The sequence below is a fragment of the Botryllus schlosseri genome, chromosome 8 (assembly GCF_051294905.1).
Source record: "Botryllus schlosseri isolate E-star chromosome 8, Bs_hap1, whole genome shotgun sequence".
Classification (NCBI taxonomy): domain Eukaryota; kingdom Metazoa; phylum Chordata; class Ascidiacea; order Stolidobranchia; family Styelidae; genus Botryllus; species Botryllus schlosseri.
In genome coordinates, this window is record NC_137243.1 from 11,651,345 (window position 1) to 11,668,428 (window position 17,084).

A 17,084-nucleotide genomic window follows, 5' to 3' on the forward strand; every position below is an offset into this window, starting at 1 on the left:
TACAAAGAAAAATGTATATGTCGATATAAATTTACTTTACACCCCCCAAAACAAAAAACATCTGTGAGAGACCCCATAGCTCGCGCACGTCGAATTTTTTTGTATGTGAGGAAATATTTTGCCAGCAAGCAATTGTAGACAAGTTCACGGAGTGTAATCATGGAATTATCATAGAGAATTTTCAAAGTATTTTCGGTCCCAGTGATCCATCGGTACCACATCTCCCCTATTGTATGTAGGATATCCACACCATGCATTGTTTAATATTCCGTCATGAAACGTCAGCAGATATCCCGGAGATGAAGCGACCCTTTCTGCGCAGAACGGCGTCACTTTGTAATCATTAAACCGATCTCGTAGTTTATTGATTGAGTAAAAGATATTGTTTCCCGGGAGACGCATCCATCCTCTGCGGAATGACTTTGAATTGTACCGAGCTTCGGGTTTGCGCTTTGATTTATTGCTTTACAAGCACAGCTGACATAACGTAATGTTTGCTAAAAGTTGCAGAAGTTGCAAAAACCTGCCCTCATAATCAAACATTATAACCATTGGTTGCTATGAAACGAGCAAATATTTGTTGTACAGCGTGCTAAATACTCTGCGTTCGACTTATATTCCTGACATGGGTGTGGAGTCGGAGTTTCGCTCATTTCCCCTTCATGGAGACGGAGTCTCTTTTTAGAACGCGTCGGAGTCGGAGTTCGTGAAAATGCTCCTGACTCCGACTCCGATTCCAACTTCTTTAATATGAAAACAATTGCTTCCAAACACCTCTTAAAATTTCTAATAATAAATAAAATAGGATTTGTATGTATCAACAATTTGTTAGTAGTAACGATATTGATAAAATTGGACATTTATTGAAAATTGCATTAGTGGAAGACAATTTCAACAAAATCGCGACATACACAAAGCTACTGATGGAGTCCAAAATTGGTGCAATTTTTGGAATTATACCATGATATTATGAAAGAGTAAATACATCGTCTGGTTTTGTGAGTGACATCGTCACTTGTAAAACTGATGCAAAATATAATCAAACGGTACATCCTACTTGTCAAAATCTAAAATATTTCTACCAAGTATATAGCTCGGCCGCTTGGCTCGAACAAGTGTTTAAGAAAGAGTGCAAGTATGCTATATATACTATTTGACTAGCCTACTCTCTAAATTTCCTTTCTGATCACCTTTTATTAGTAGCGAGAGAGCGTGTACTTGTCATCAGAAGGGCTGGGCACAATGATTCGAGTACTCGAATCTGAATCGAGTAATTATTTTAATTGCAATTGCGCACGTGTACAGCTTAGAGGAAACATTGGATGTCGGTTGCCATTCCCCCCAACTTTTTTTTATAGTTACATCCCGCCTCCGTCAACTCTACCGCTAAATCAGATCACGTGGACTGAAAAACGAAAATATTTGACAGCAATTAAGGCCGTGCAAAATCGAGTACCTGAAGGATTCGTTTCTGTATCGAGTCCAGCCGAGTATCACTCATAGTGACGCCGCAATTGTGTGAAATAGAATGTCGTGAAAACGTTACATATTTTCGGCCGAACCTATTTTGATGTACTTTGTGACAATGCTGTGGATTTCGATCACGACTTCGCAGTTAAGTCATTTCCACTGACGTGCGTACTGCGTAGCTGTGTACACTATGGATGGTGTGAACCTCTGAAAGGTTCAGTTTCGTGTGAACGCGAACCTTTTTGAAAGGTTCTGTGTGAACGCGAACGTGAACCTCATGACGTCACGTTACGTCATTATGCTAATTCCAACCCTACATTTCAGTGCAGTGGTAACCCATTTGTACGCGATACCTAGCGACGACATTATGCCACGATGCTGAAGTACATATTGCCGCTTTACACGTCGCCAAATGTCGCCAACTGGAATAATCAAACGATATAGGCTAATAATACCGTAAAATCAATATCTTTCGTCGCTTTGCCAACAATTTCTACGACGACTTACCAGGGAATATAAGCTGACGCCTTAACGGCCTTGGCCAGACCGGACAATGTATTCGGCGTCTGAGTATTGCTACATTGATAGTGAGCAGAGTGACAAACTTGCTACATATATTACGCCATTAACAAGTTAGCCTATACAAGAGGAGCCAACACCTCAATCGCACGGATTTGGTTTTAATGATACAGAAAAAATATGAAGTCAAGACTGCCAAATTTTTCACATCAGAAAACGATCTCATTGATCGGTTGAATAAGTATCATTTGCTGACTACGTATTTCGCCCGCCATGTTGTGTGATTGCGGGTCAAGCTCACAGTAGTCACTGAATACTCACCAACGGAAAGCTGGATATTTCGAGCAAACTTTTGTAATAAAGCAAGTAAAAATTTTGAGATTGTCAAGGTGCATGTCCGTTTAGTGCAGATTTTTTATGCTGTCAGCGCCCTGCATAGAGCGGCCCGCAGTTGAAATGCAATAAATTTGAATCAAACATGTTATAATGAAATGAAAATTGCGCGTATCTCTAACTTTTCATAACAATCATATACTCGCGACTTCGGTGCGCATAAAAAGCCAATATAAATACATAGAGATGAGTATGGAGCTCACCAGACCTGTTCCGGCGCTTTAAGGATTTGAGTAATCTATAGGGATGGTGTGAACACGAGGTTCACGTTCGCGTTCTGTGTGTGAACCTTGGAAATTTTGAGGTTCGCGTTCACAACAGAACCTTGGTAGGTTCTGCACTGTGAACCTTTTTCATATATTGCAAATTTCACTTCATTATACCATCTTTGGTTCAAATTTATTGCATTTCAACTGTGAGCCACTCTATGCATGGCGCAGGCAGCATAAAAAATTAACACTAAACGAGCATGCACCTTGACATTCTCAATAATTTTACTTGCGTCGTTACAAAATTTTGCTCGAAATATCCAGCTATCCGTTCGCGAATATTTAGTGACTCTTTGCTGTGAGCTTGACCCAAAATCACACAACATCAAGAGCGTAATACACTGCATGTAGTCAGCGAATGATGCTTATTCAACTAATCAATGACATTGATATCGTTTTCTGGTGTAAAATCTAGCAGGCGTACGGGATCAATCTTGACTTCATATGTATACTGTATCATAAAAACCAAATCCGTGGGATCGGGTTGCTGGCTACTGTTGTATAACTTGTTAGTGGAGTAATATTGGTAGCAAGTATAGAAACGAGTTTTACACTCTGCTCAATATCCATGTGACAATATACTCAGACTTCGAATACATTGTTCGATCAGGCTAAGACCGTTCACGCATAAGCTAATATTCTCTGGCAAGTCCTCGTCGATATGGTTGGCAAAGCGATAGAAGATATTGATTTTATCGGATTATTATATCATTTGATTGCCTCAGTTGATACATTTGGCGACGTTTAAGACGTCAATATGTCAGCAGTGGGTCATTATGTGGCCCCATTCGTCGCGAGGTGTCGTGTACATGTACAATAGGGCTGTTAAAAAATAACTTTTTTTCCCGGATTCCAGCCATTCACTGATTAAATTGTCAGGTTAGCCTAAAAAACGCTGCACGCCAAATTTGGTTCAATTCTAACAAGTATAGGACTCCGCAGATCCAATTATAATTTTTAATTTATTACGGAAAATTAAAAATAATAATTTTTCAAATTTTTTTGCCAACCCCATGAAATTGTTGAGCTGTCTTCAAAGACGTTGCAAAACAAATTTGAGTCAATTCCGACCAGTCGAAGCGGAGTTATGTGAGCTTTTCGATGATAATTCTCGGATTATCCTTGATTGGTGGATAATCCGCGATTTTCAACGAAAAACTCACATAACTCCGCTTCTGACTCAAATTTGTTTTGCAACATCTTTGAAGACAGCTCAACAATTTCATGGGGTTGTCAGAAAAATTTGTAAAATTTTTTTTTTCAATTTTCCGTAATAAATTAAAAATTATAATTGGATCTGCGGAGTCCTATACTTGTTAGAATTGAACCAAATTTGGTGTGCAGCGTTTTTTAGGGTAACCTGACAATTTAATCAGTGAATGGCTGGAATCCGGGAAAAAAAGTTATTTTTGAACAGCCCTAATGTACAATACATAAATAAAGGCAATAAAGGGTTGAAATGAGCAATATGACGTCACGTGACGTCATGAGGTTCACGTTCGCGTTCACACAGAACCTTTCAAAAAGGTTTGCGTTCACACGAACCTGAACCTTTCAGAGGTTCACACCATCCCTAGTAATCTATTTAATAAACGATCAGTGGGTGGATGAAAACATACAGCCAATCGCGCGGCCTGATGTAATTGTCTCAGAAAGAGGAACTGGTGCTTTTGTCTGTAGACCGCACGATACGCCCTCAGTGCAAATGAGGGTCAGTGTTCACTGTTCAGTTTTGAGTGATTGCCGGCGTTCGAGGCTGCGCCTTGGCGATTAGTAATTTCCAAACCATACGCTCTTTGTAGGCGATTGGGTCAAGTGGAAGGTGTCTTCCCACTAAGGTTTTGTTTGTTGTTAGAAGGAAAAAAAATCAATTACAACTTTACAAGTTCATTACCTAAAAGTCGCCTGATGGACAGATGTAGTGCTCAATATGTCAGTTATCATTGTATTGTTGTTGTATAATCTTTTTATCAGCCAGGCCAGTACAACCAGAGGCACTAGTAAGTAATACATTACATACAGGGTCGTAACTGCCGCACCCCAAAACCCCAGTTGGGGGGGGCGAGCTCGAAGGGGGCCCAAAATTATTTCGTGAATTGGTATAAATTATAGAGTATTTTTTGAAAATATATGTAACTTTTTCAAAATGTTTTCGCGCTCCGCGCGATTACAAGTTGCCAAGTATCTTGATTTGGGGTACTCTTCCCCCAAGAAAAAATACGTAAGATTCATAGAAATGGGCATATCGGCGTTGGCCATTACCGCGTCACGATGCACCAAGACATAGAAAGCTTTAGGCCATGTAACATGCGACTCCAAGAAGTGTGCCAGAACGATCAACAGCGAGAAAACCTTGGCCGAAAAGGACTGCCCTTATGCTGACCGTAAATTTCGTTATATATATACAAAATACATATAGGTTTAATTGTCCATAGGCGCCTAAATGACTGGCGCCGAATGTCCCTGTCTTGGCAATCTGAACCTCGCAAGACATATACCATCCCGCAGGAAAAAATTATATGTCAGTGAAGAAATACCAATTTGAAATCGTGTGCGTCTTTTAGTTTAGTAGCCGTGGCGATTATACATTTTTTGATATAGCAGACATGAGGTCACGAAATAACATCATGTTACGGAGTCATACCAACGGGCCCTACAGTTTCCAAGACACCTCACTCAGCTCTACCGGTAAATCTGATTACATGAGCAGAGAGGACAAGAAATTGATAGCAATATATATGCAATTCCCGATCTTATTGACCGATTTTATCATGAAGTATCGAAAATTTTCTCGCATGGCGCTGGCTCACTAAACAGTGCGATTAATTACGTGGCAAAAGCAGACGACGTGATTGGGGTAAGTTTATCACCCTATGGGAGCCCAAGACCCAAGTTTTATTTGGGGGAACGGGCCTGACGAAGTGCTGTTTCGCTCCTGCCATAACGGGTATACGCCCGAAGATGTTTAATTGCTATTGAGGGGGGTCCTACTTTTTCAAACACACCTCACTCAGCTCTACCTGTAAATCTGATTACATGAGCAGAGAGAGGATAAAAATTGATAGCAATATGTATGCAATTCCCGATCATATTGACTGATTCAATCGTGAATTCTATAATTTTTTCGAGCTTCGTGCGGTCAGGCAAGAATAGCTGACTCAGATAACGGCCCTCAATGTGGAAGATAAGTAGCGGTAAAGAGTGTCTAACCTGAGGGGGGTCTGGCGGGCGAATCCCACCAGAAGTTCGGTTTATCATCATTTGGGAGCCCAAGACCAACGCTTTTTTTTTGGGGGGGGGGGGGGGGGGGCTGACGATGTGCTGTTACATACCGGTAGCAGCAGCTAGGGGGCAACCATAAACCATAACCATGACGTACTACCGCGCTCACATTGATTGAAATAATACACAATACGATTGCCAAACTTCGCGTCTATCGGGGGGTTTGTTATTATTGACATTGACAGTCGGCCCTGTGAGTACGCTTGTACTGTACTCGGGTACAGGCGCGTAGCCAGCCGAGAACAAAGGGGGATGTTTCGAAAATAGGATTTCTAAATTATACTGTAATTACCATGTTAAATATATGCACAAACGCCTCTACTGCTGAAATCAGATAATCTCGCACGTGTTAACAACTCTACGCAGATACAATATACCTCTGTTATATTAAAATACAGCGACATCGAATACACGCGCGCGCAGATCATGTTTCAATCAACGCAGCGGGAGACCTATAAGTTCACATTCAAATACGTAGTGACCATGACTTGATATACGGTCCAGAACCAGTTTCACGCATGCTAGTCGAAATCAGTTACATCGTAATAAACTGTCATATGAGTAAGTTTGATGTAAAGCCCTCCAGTGCCCGTAGCACATCCGCAGAACCTAGTTGTATTATTAAGTTTAAGATATAGCACTGCTATGGTAAGCTAAGATAATAGCAGAAAGAGAAGCAAAGACACAATTTGACCTTTATTACCAAATACGAGGCAGCGCGATCAAGTCACAACACAGCGCATTGATCTTGCCGTGATTTACTATTCGCACAAATACACATTTGCCTTTCGTATCAATTGTTCACAAATGGTTTCTGTCGATCTGGATTAATTTCGTTATGCGCCCTGAGTTTTGATTCAACGTGATATCGGTTGCTAAAATGGTGTAGCATAATTGTTGTGTTGGGATGGTAAAGACGAATGTGTGCGTCTGCGATGTAATCGTTAATAAAATAACAGTAGCCAGGCTCATGCACGGGCTTAGGCTTAGGCTCAGGGTCGTATTAGATAAAAAGCATTCCTAATGAGATAGCGGCGCAATAGTAAAAATGCGAATTGTTGAAGACTATGATAACTCATCGTTATTACCGCATTTCATCGAAGATTGATAGCACTTTCATGCGTCGCGAATCCATCGTCAGTAACGAAGTCGATTTTGCCTACTCACACTACCTTTTAAGTAGTAATGATTTTAGACTACTTCTACTTCTACTTGACAGTTTTCAAAGTCAAAAATAAGCGTAGAATACCTACTTACTTACTTGTGAACCACCACTCCTACTCCTACTTGAGTAGAAATTCCGGCGTTACTTCTACTTCTAGGCCTACTTGAGTAGCGACGGTGACTACTTTGACCACATCTGTGCGAATCATGGAGCAGCATAAGTCTGCTAGCCTCCGCTGCGTCTGCTTGTTTTTATTACTGGCTGAGTGTTTGAAAACAGTACAAGAGATACCAAAACACTAAACGGCAGCCATGTTTTACAACGGAATCGCAAATTGTATCTACGCATAATGGATGTAGCATAGGAAATCCGATCTGTAAAACATTGTAAGGCCGGGTTCACCAACACGCGTCCCGACAGGTGCGTTTTTGCGGCCTGCGACCTGGTTTCAGATATCAGAAAATATATATTATTATTGTATTTCTAAATGCTTGAAATATAATATTTTTAAAAGCTTGATCGTTTTCGATTATTGGCAAATTGCCGATAGCCTACTGATCACACACGGGGTAATCGTGATTAGTAATCGTAATCGATTACGACGATTACAGCATTTTCAAGTAATCGTAATCGCAATCGATTACATTCGAAAAAAATCCGAGGTAATCGTAATTGTAATCGATTATTTCACGTATCTCATCGATTTCTTTGTGGAAGAACGACTACTTTTTACTTGTAAAAGGCAGTGTTGGGATGACTCGAGTCATGACTTGACTCGAGTCAGACTCGAGTCACTTTTTCGTATGACTTGACTTGACTCGAGTCACTTTGCTAAAATGACTTGACTTGACTTGACTCGGCGTATCAGAAATGTGGATTGACTCGTGACTCGGAGCAAAATTCACGAGTCAATTTCAAGTCATGAAGTAACCGGTGTCGATAAAATCACTGTATCTTGCACATGCTCGGATTGTTCGCGAAACGCTGGTGTAACCGATGAGAGCGACCAATCAATCAATGATCGTGCGTTTTACTGAGCCGCAATTGTTCCATCACAAATATATTGATCGCAAACGAAGTGATCGAAGCTTACAGCCTACGTTGACGTAAACTATAGTATGGTTAAGTAATTTAATAGCAAAAGGTATATTTCTGTTCTGTGTTCTTAACCTAACCAAACCTCTTGTTTTCTAGTTTAATTGAAATTGAATTCGAAAATAGTTTATATATAGTCCTTAACCACAGCAGGCTCGAATTGTATTATATCAATTTGTAAAAGGGTGATGTATTGCATCTTATCAATTCGTTTCTCTGTTCTTTATTTTGCCTGGTAACTATAAACTGAGGCCGTGCAATTACTTACGTAGTTTATTAGTTCTACTTATATGTGAGCGATACAGCGCCTTACTTGCGTGTGTATTTAACTCTATATCCCTTCATCGGTTCAAAGTGAATGACCACTCTATCTGTATTTCAGACACCTAGCAAAGTACAATGACGTAATCACGCCTCATACCTTGAAAAGGCAATTTGACTTGAATTGTGACTTGACTTGACTTGACTCGACTTGACTCGAGTCACCTCCAAAAATCGACTGACTTGACTTGACTCGAGTCACCTTCGAAAATCGATTGACTTGACTTGACTCGAGTCAAAATGTGCATTGACTCGAAATGACTCGTGACTCGAAGGTAGTGACTTGATCCCAACACTGGTAAAAGGACTATGACAACTGACTATCCGGGAAGAAGGAAAAGTGCAATATTACATCAGGTTATAGATCGCAGAAATGTAGGATTTGCAAACCCCACTGCTCAATATTACCTCACGAGTATTAGCTTTGCTCGTCATTGCGTAACGAATTATCCACAAGTAGTGTTGGGATGACTAGAGTCAACTTTTTCGTATGACTTGACTCGAGTCACTTTGCAAAAATGACTTGACTTGACTTGACTCGGCGCTTCAGAAATGCAGATTGACTCGCGACTCGGAGCAAAATTCACGAGTCAATTTCAAGTCATTAAGTTAACGATGTCGATTAAATCACCCTATCTTAGGTATGTTCGATTGTTCGGGTTGTTCGCGACACGCTGGTGTAACTTGTGAGAGCAACCAGTCATTCACTGATTGTACGTTTCACTGAACCTCCATTGCTACATCACAAACGAAACGATCGCACAATGTCAAAGCTCGGTCACAATACAAAATTCGAAGCAGATTCTGGAGGTTCCAGGACCATGAGCAGAATAAAATTTATATTTTCGCAATCAGTGCAGCGGCAGCTTTCCATTGATACACGTTTTATCGAATTTGGCGCTCGGCAAGGCGGTCAAAAATGGCCGTAAAGTTGCCTTTGACGAATTGGAAAGTGTGACGTAGATCAATTTCAATTAGCCGTGAGATTTGCTTGTGTTCACATCATATAGGGCACTATGGTTGTACTCAGATGCAGGCTCGAGATATCACAAGCTGAGAAAGGTCTAGCCGGGAATAGAATACCTATCGCAGGCCACGGGTCCTACAGGGTTGGTGCGATTAAGTTCACAATAAAGTCAGTCCACGGTTAAAGGTTAGTGTCATTAGGGTATGGGATTATTATTATTAGGGTTGGGCCATTAGGCGCTGATCTCGGGTATGCGGCGCATACCTAGCATATTCGTGGGTTTGCGGCATACCCGAGATTCCGTTAGGCCTGTAACTCTCTGACTAGTTGGTGAATTACGCGATTTAGAAATAAGGAATGTATTTAGTGACGCTGCTGCTCACGTGAGCAAATCAGCAGCAATACATTGATTGAATGCTAGTAATTAAAAGACGCGAGGCAAGGAGACCGAGACCTCGATATTAAAGATGTCAATTTCCATAGGCGCGAAATGTAGGGATTGTCATCTTCTGCTGTGTAGAAATGTATGATACCTGGCTCGCCGGCCGGAACTTTCGCGTCTGTTGTGAATGTGATGCCATACTGTCTCAAGACATTTAACAACGAACATGGACGGAACTGATTAAAAACATACCGGCTGTAAACAGAATCTAGCGGCGTAGTTGATTTTGGTTAGCGGATTAGCGCTAATACTAACACAACGATCAGAAGATGTGTTGCAGGCTCTTCATATCGAAAGTTCTGACTCCTGTGAGAGGAGTGTCACTACTGAATAGAGTCCAGAGCAGACTTGGCACTTGTGAAAATAATTCCTATATCTTTAGTTTATTTACCGTCGCTGATGCGTATTCGTTTGTACATTGTACTTGAGACGGAGTGATTGAAATCTCCTGATTGTCGGAGGGCGTCCGGCGAATACGTTGCGTATTGACGGCGATTGCGAGCTCGCTAATTGACTGCAAAGTCTGACGAGTCTGACGTGGGGGCTCGTTAACACGAGGAAGCTGATCCTGTCGATGTATCATCGGCAATCTTGTCGATGTATTATCGGCATTGATGCATGTACTTAACCCAAATAAATTGATGCTATGCGTTGGAAAATTTGAAATCAATTCAGCGGATGGCCGGCTGACTGCGCGCCTGCTTAATAGTATCGGAGTTTTGTCACCATAGACAAGCTACAGGTGATATTGAACGCTTGCGAGTTGGATCATTTGACAATTCACTTTATTATTACGTCACCTCGTGTGACGTCGTCGATACCGCATACCTACGGAAAATTAGAGTTCAGTGCGTGCTTATGGGTTGGGGTCATGGTCTGTAGGGCGGGGTTTAGATTCTAGCTAGGGTCAATGCGGTTGGTTTTACGTCCTTAGGTTTGGGGGTTTGGGCGTTGGTGTGAACATGACTGATCTGATTGTGAACATAATCACACCAACCATCTTCCTCTGGTCATACTCATCTGAAATAGGTCTCATGACAGAACAGACTTGGTCAGTTGTAATAATGTTTCCCTTGACTGTATGTTTTGGTTCAGACTGCTTCCAATTATATTTAACAGTTACCCAAGTAACAGGGTCAGAGCCTACATTTACCTACTGACATTTTGGATTTTGTCAAGTAGGAAATGCTGATTTAGGATTGAGCATGGATTTTCATCAGTCCTAGTAGTTAAATCGTTATGACAACCCTGGCGATACCGATCCCCGTCTCATGTCTATAGAATTTAGTTTCGTGGTTGTAGATGAGCAATGGACATATATTTGTAATAAAAGGATTTGAAGATTAAGTTTGCTTCTAATATTTAGTTTCTCATTCTTTTGATTGACATTTTTTAAAAACAGATCATGGATTTCAATTTGACAATATAATATCAATTCATTTCGTCACTGGATTGTACATGTAGGGCACCGTTGCTCCCTCGGAAGCTTGCATTCATTGCTAAGATGCATCTTAAAATCACATCATAGAATTATATGTACAATTGTATATATATTGACCAACAAGATTTGGTGTCTTAAATTGATATGAATTGATAAAAATGCATCACTTGAAAATACCTTGTAATTTATCATAACTTTATGAACCGAGAAAAATGTGGGTAACAATGAATGTGCCTCTAAAACATGAATACTAAGCACCATAGTTCATACTGATATTATGCTGGTTATATCTATGATGAATTCGAGATTTGAATGATACAACGACATGATCTGATGCATGTACATCGCACAAGAACAATGTTATACAGCTTTCATACGGATTCCATTCCGGTATGTCATGTTTGGTGATATGATTGATGATATACAATGTTATCTTCAATTATACTAGTTGCTGGTTGTTATTTCTGTACCTCCAATAATCTCTTAAATTGTGTATTTATTTATTGATTTGTGTAATTATGTATCAACACATGGATTTTACAATATACATATATAATTATATATTCTATTTTATTCTAATATACATATCGTTAAATATTACAATCAGTTAAAGTATAGACATGCTCGTGTTCGATGCTTGTGTGAACAGATTAGTTAACCACTAAGGTCATATCGAATCGATCATTATGATCCTATACCGAATATTGTGTTGTCCTTTTGCTCCCTATTATTATTGTTGTTGTTTGTTTATGTGTTTTGGTCGGATGAAAATAAAATTCTCTCTCTACTTCATTAGTGAATAAAATAACAGTAACATCATCCTACGAAAAGGTTGATTTTCACGCTCGATTCATTTGACACAATGAGAAGTTAATGGAGGCGGAAGTGCTGGAATGTTTGTGCATTCTTGTAGCAAGAAGTTACAATGATATAACTGATTGGGTCATCTTACTGAAAGACGCGAGCATCATCAGTAGAGGTTTGCTGTTATTCCATTTTGAAATAGCTCTAACTTATTATACAATCAACTGATGGTCTGATATTGGTTCGACCATGTCTATCAGATTCTCCAAACTGTTGACTCCAGACCGACACCACCGGGCCCAAACAGTGGTTATGATAATTTATGGTTATGGCCTTGACTGAAAGACACTAGCCAGAATACCCCGAATGCATTCTGAAAGTTGAAATAGTTTACTTTGATTGAGTGAAACGTATGTTGGGTGGAATTGACTCTGTAAGATTGTGTCTTGTGAATACATTGATCTTTCTTTTTTGTATTAGGCAGCGGTATACATGCTGTGAGCTGGCGCAGGGTGGATATGGGGTATGGTCTGTAGTCTATCCTAGCATGATTATGTGATTTCAATGTAAAAAAGAAACACATTTTAAGAATTTGAGCTATCGTCATATTCTTCATGAATATTATTGTAATAGATGAGAAAACGGTCTTACTGAAGTATCTACAAGATGATGGAGAATCTAAAGCTTTGAAAGAGTCGTGTCTCATCGTTTTGAAGAAGACATTGGACCAACAACTTTCCATTTTCCAAGATGAAGGTGAATTGCAGACTGTCTGTCCGTGAGCAATGGAAAATTTTTAAAAACAAGTTATAAAATGGTCTGACAAACAACAAGTATCGCTAAAGGCAATTGTCAGTTGGTATGCAATGATGAAGTATAGTTTGTGTGATCAAGGAAATGAGCCAAATAGCATATTTGATGATAATATGTCAGTAAAAATTGTGTTCGGCAATTCTCCATATTGAGATATGGTAACTGAATTGAGGTAATCCGAGAGTTTTGTGCGGTACACTGCGCCATTGCTTCTTTCAAAAAAGTTTCCAGATTTAATAACTATTGATTCTTCTGGATTATTGTTGTTTTATCTTATCTGCTTGCTTGATATGCTATGACTGTATAGTGTACAGCATCGTCAAGTATTCATACGTAGCATGGTGAAGATATTGCTACAATGAGGATGTTGCTCACTCTTTCGAGATTCTAATTTAAATAGAAAAAAAATGAATCACACAGACGACAGCTTGCTGGGAATGTCATGAAATGATTATGATCTTTTATAAATCGAGTGCAGCTGATATTTAGTTGAAACAGATCCTCCTACATAAAACTCAGTGTACAGTTCGTTGCAGCAGGTCTCTGGTGTTCCCTATTTCCAGAAATGCCCAATCTTTCAAATCTAGATGAAAATGACAAAATGCTTCCATATTATACTGGTTAGTTTTACCGTGGCAAATGTTTAGATTTCCCAAAAAGTGTCAAACGGGTTGACATCATCGTGAAGCTGCTGCAAGATGGTCGCGTGAGTTGGCCAATATCGTATTTGATGAAGTCTTGGAACAGATTCGAGGAATCTGAACAAATTCACTCTGCAGCGACGTCATACTGTACTTGGTACGTAGTCATTATGTATTTTCATGTGGTTTTCTTAAAGTATTGCAGTACTGAATAGTGTACGTTCCATTTGTATCCAAGTGATTATGCAGCTTCTGGTCTACATTATCAAAGTCTTGATTTTGTTCAAATTTCTTTTTGTGTAGATATATCATGAAAAATTTTCTACTTGTTGAATATTTTAACAAAAACAATTTACACCTTGAATTACATAAGTCTGACACATGACCTCATGCCACTGGCAAGTCATATGTACCTTTACAAATTTAATCAAATTAGTGATATCTTGAAGTATTAAGAGTATGTACTGATAACGTTGAATTTTTTCTTTTTTTTGAAGTTGTTGCAAAGAGTCGTAGTTATCCGAATGATATTTTATTCGGATAGACTTGTCTGATCAGTAGGATTCGGGATTCTATATTACTGGTGTGCAATTTTTCCTCTACGCACTCACCAACTCTCTGCACGATCCCTTTGACAACAGTGCGTAACGACTAAGAACAGGGGCATCACTTTGACTTTCTTGTGTGCGGCACAGATTTTTTGGTGTGCGGCGACTTTGCCAGCAGTACGCGGCCGCGCACTTGCATAGCTTAGAGGGAACATTGCTGGTGTGGAAGGGGCCTGTCGTTAAAGGGAGTTGACTGCTGTTGTAAGCTTCATCTTGTTGATCTATGAATCTGTGATGAATCAGTATATTACGTCAATAGGCTACCTATCACAGCTGGTCTATTACAATTACAATTAGAGCCCAACCAATATAGTCAGGTGATATTCAAAAGATTTGGCGTCTAGCTTGAGACTCATTTTCAAAACTTCGAAGCATTTATGTGAACAAATGCTACAGCCATTGTTATGCTTGCACAATGCACATTGATCAAAAATAACTTTTTTTCCGGATCCCGGGGGCTCACTGATTAAATTGTTCGGTTTCCTAAAAACCTCTGCTCACCAAATTCGGCTTAATTCCAACCAGTATACGCCTACAAATTTTTGAATCTATTTTAAAAAATTAAAAAATATTATTTTTCAAATTTTACTGTAAACTCCATCAAATTGTTTAGCTGTTTACAAAAACGATGCAAAACAAATTTTACGCAATTCTGATCCATAGAACCAAGTTATTTGAGTTTTTCATTCATAAATTTGGGATTTTCTACTGTCCATGCTATTTTTGCCAATCCAAAACTTCCAGCTGAAATAACTTTGCTTCTACGGGTTGGAATTGAGTGAAATTTGTTTTGCCTCGTTTTTGTAGACAGTAAAATTTGAATATTGTTTTTCATTTTTCATAATAAATTTGAAAGTTTCAATTGGCTCTGCGTCCGCGTATACTGGTTGGAATTGAGCCAAATTTGGTGTGCAGCGTTTTTCAGGCAACCTAACAATTCAATCACTGAATCCCCAGGATCCATGAAAAAAAAAGTTATTTTTGAACAACGCTATTGGACATGGACATGTAATAAACTAGAAAGGCTGAATCAAGACACCTTTAAGCTTAAGAAATATATCATATTCCCAGTCTAGCAGACTCAAATTATAATTCTCTGACTTCCTACGACCATGCTGTGACATCACGAAAATTCCCGATGTTACCTCTAATGGCCAATACCGATATTTCATTCAAATTGCGATATTGATATGATATTATCAGCGAACCGAATCCGTTGGGCTATGATTACGATCACATACTTTCGAAATCAATAATGTCAGTACTACTTATAATTAGGATTGCAAATAATACAGTTTATTACAACTTTTTGTAATGTATTTAGCAATAGAACAGAGCATCTCGTTCCTTCATTTCGCATTGACAAAATTTTTCTGATTTGTTTTCTAGTCTATCTGAAACAAATTGGATGCTAGATGTCATTCATCATATGGCCATAACAGAGAAACCCCACTTGCAAGAAGAGTTTGCTAAGAAGGCGCAGGAAATTTTGGTGATTATTTGCATGCATATACAATATTCACTCCACTACACCAGGGTGTTCCCTGTTCAGCCTATGGCATGCAGCGAAGGTTCCGTGTTGTAATGAACTGATAGGAAGATTCCGAAATGACAAGTTACGGTCTCTTAATCTTTCACTACTTCAGCCTAGTGCACGATTTGACAGTGTTTTGATCTTGATCTTTAATTGGCGTCACTTGATTAGTGAAACGCTAGGGTGTGCCATAGTGATGGATTCATGGCATAGTTTTTACCCTTCATATCAGATACTCAACTGATCAGCTTCCCGAATGACACCGACACAGCACACCTGCGAACCTCTTACACTACACCAGCGGAATAGCACTGCTCTAGGGGACTCGTGTGACTACCATATCGTCATGATTTCCAGTCAGAATGTACCATTCTGATAAAAAAAATCATGCCATGGAATATTTCACCTTTTACCCTAACCTGTTCTTGTGACGAGCCCCGCCTCTGCCAATTTCTGACAGCCAAACATAAAACTTTCTTTGTATTGCTACATGTTCCATCTGACCGAACGTTGTCTTCTTGAACTTTTTGAAGGAAAACAGTGACAAAATCAAATTGTAACGGGGACGTGTAGTAATAACTTCGTGGAATTTACTCTTGGTTGTCGATCCTATGATTGTATAAGAGGATAATGCACATTTCTAAGATTATAAATCGGGTGTTCGGCAGCCATTTCTAAGATTATAAAGTAGCAATAAACACCCTTAAATCATTCGTAAATCATTGCGGCATTTGGTCTGAAAGGTTCACCACCATTGCACTTCATGTTAAAGTTACAGATCTGCATCAAGGATAGTATGAAAATTGACCTCAAGATCGTGGAAACATGGAAAAGCCAATGCATATATTATCTATCATACATACTGCTGTTACTACTTCCCATTTCCATAGTGAAACAACCATAATTTCTTTTAAGCAACCCGATCCCACTCATGGAGACTGTCCAACAGATTTCAATGGCGACCAAAATCATTCAGGAGTGGAAGGAAAAAGCTCAGATGATGGTGGGTTTTACAGAATCATTATTCGTTTTGTTATATGAAAATCAAGGCCTCATTGCACCAATCAGGAATACCAATAGAAAGTTAGTGACAAATACAAAAATAATTGCTTGAAATTACACTGTCCAACAGCCAATACGCTTCTGAAACGAATTGATCCAATCTTGGTCAATTTGAGGTCATCCATAACGAATCTGAATTTGAAATTTGTGGCTTAGCTCTAGTTGTGGAGGAATGGCACCATGCCAAAATGTGACAAAATTCATTAAAAATATGAATTAATTAAAATTGAAACATCCGATTTAAGGGGCTCATATTGT

General features: G+C 39.4%; 1 protein-coding gene across 1 annotated transcript in view; it reads left to right on the forward strand.

The window, feature by feature from the left end:
• The first annotated feature begins 5,981 nt into the window (after positions 1–5,981).
• The window catches only part of LOC145444331 (E3 ubiquitin-protein ligase rnf213-alpha-like), a 182,860-nt gene continuing 171,757 nt past the window's right edge, over positions 5,982–17,084 (forward strand). Inside the window, exons 1-5 of the mRNA XM_080322294.1 lie at positions 5,982–12,343; positions 12,802–12,924; positions 13,629–13,779; positions 15,620–15,722; positions 16,680–16,767. Of these exons, the coding sequence (XP_080178420.1) occupies positions 12,238–12,343; positions 12,802–12,924; positions 13,629–13,779; positions 15,620–15,722; positions 16,680–16,767 (571 nt within the window). The 5' untranslated portion in view covers positions 5,982–12,237. The remainder of the gene's footprint in view (positions 12,344–12,801; positions 12,925–13,628; positions 13,780–15,619; positions 15,723–16,679; positions 16,768–17,084) is intronic.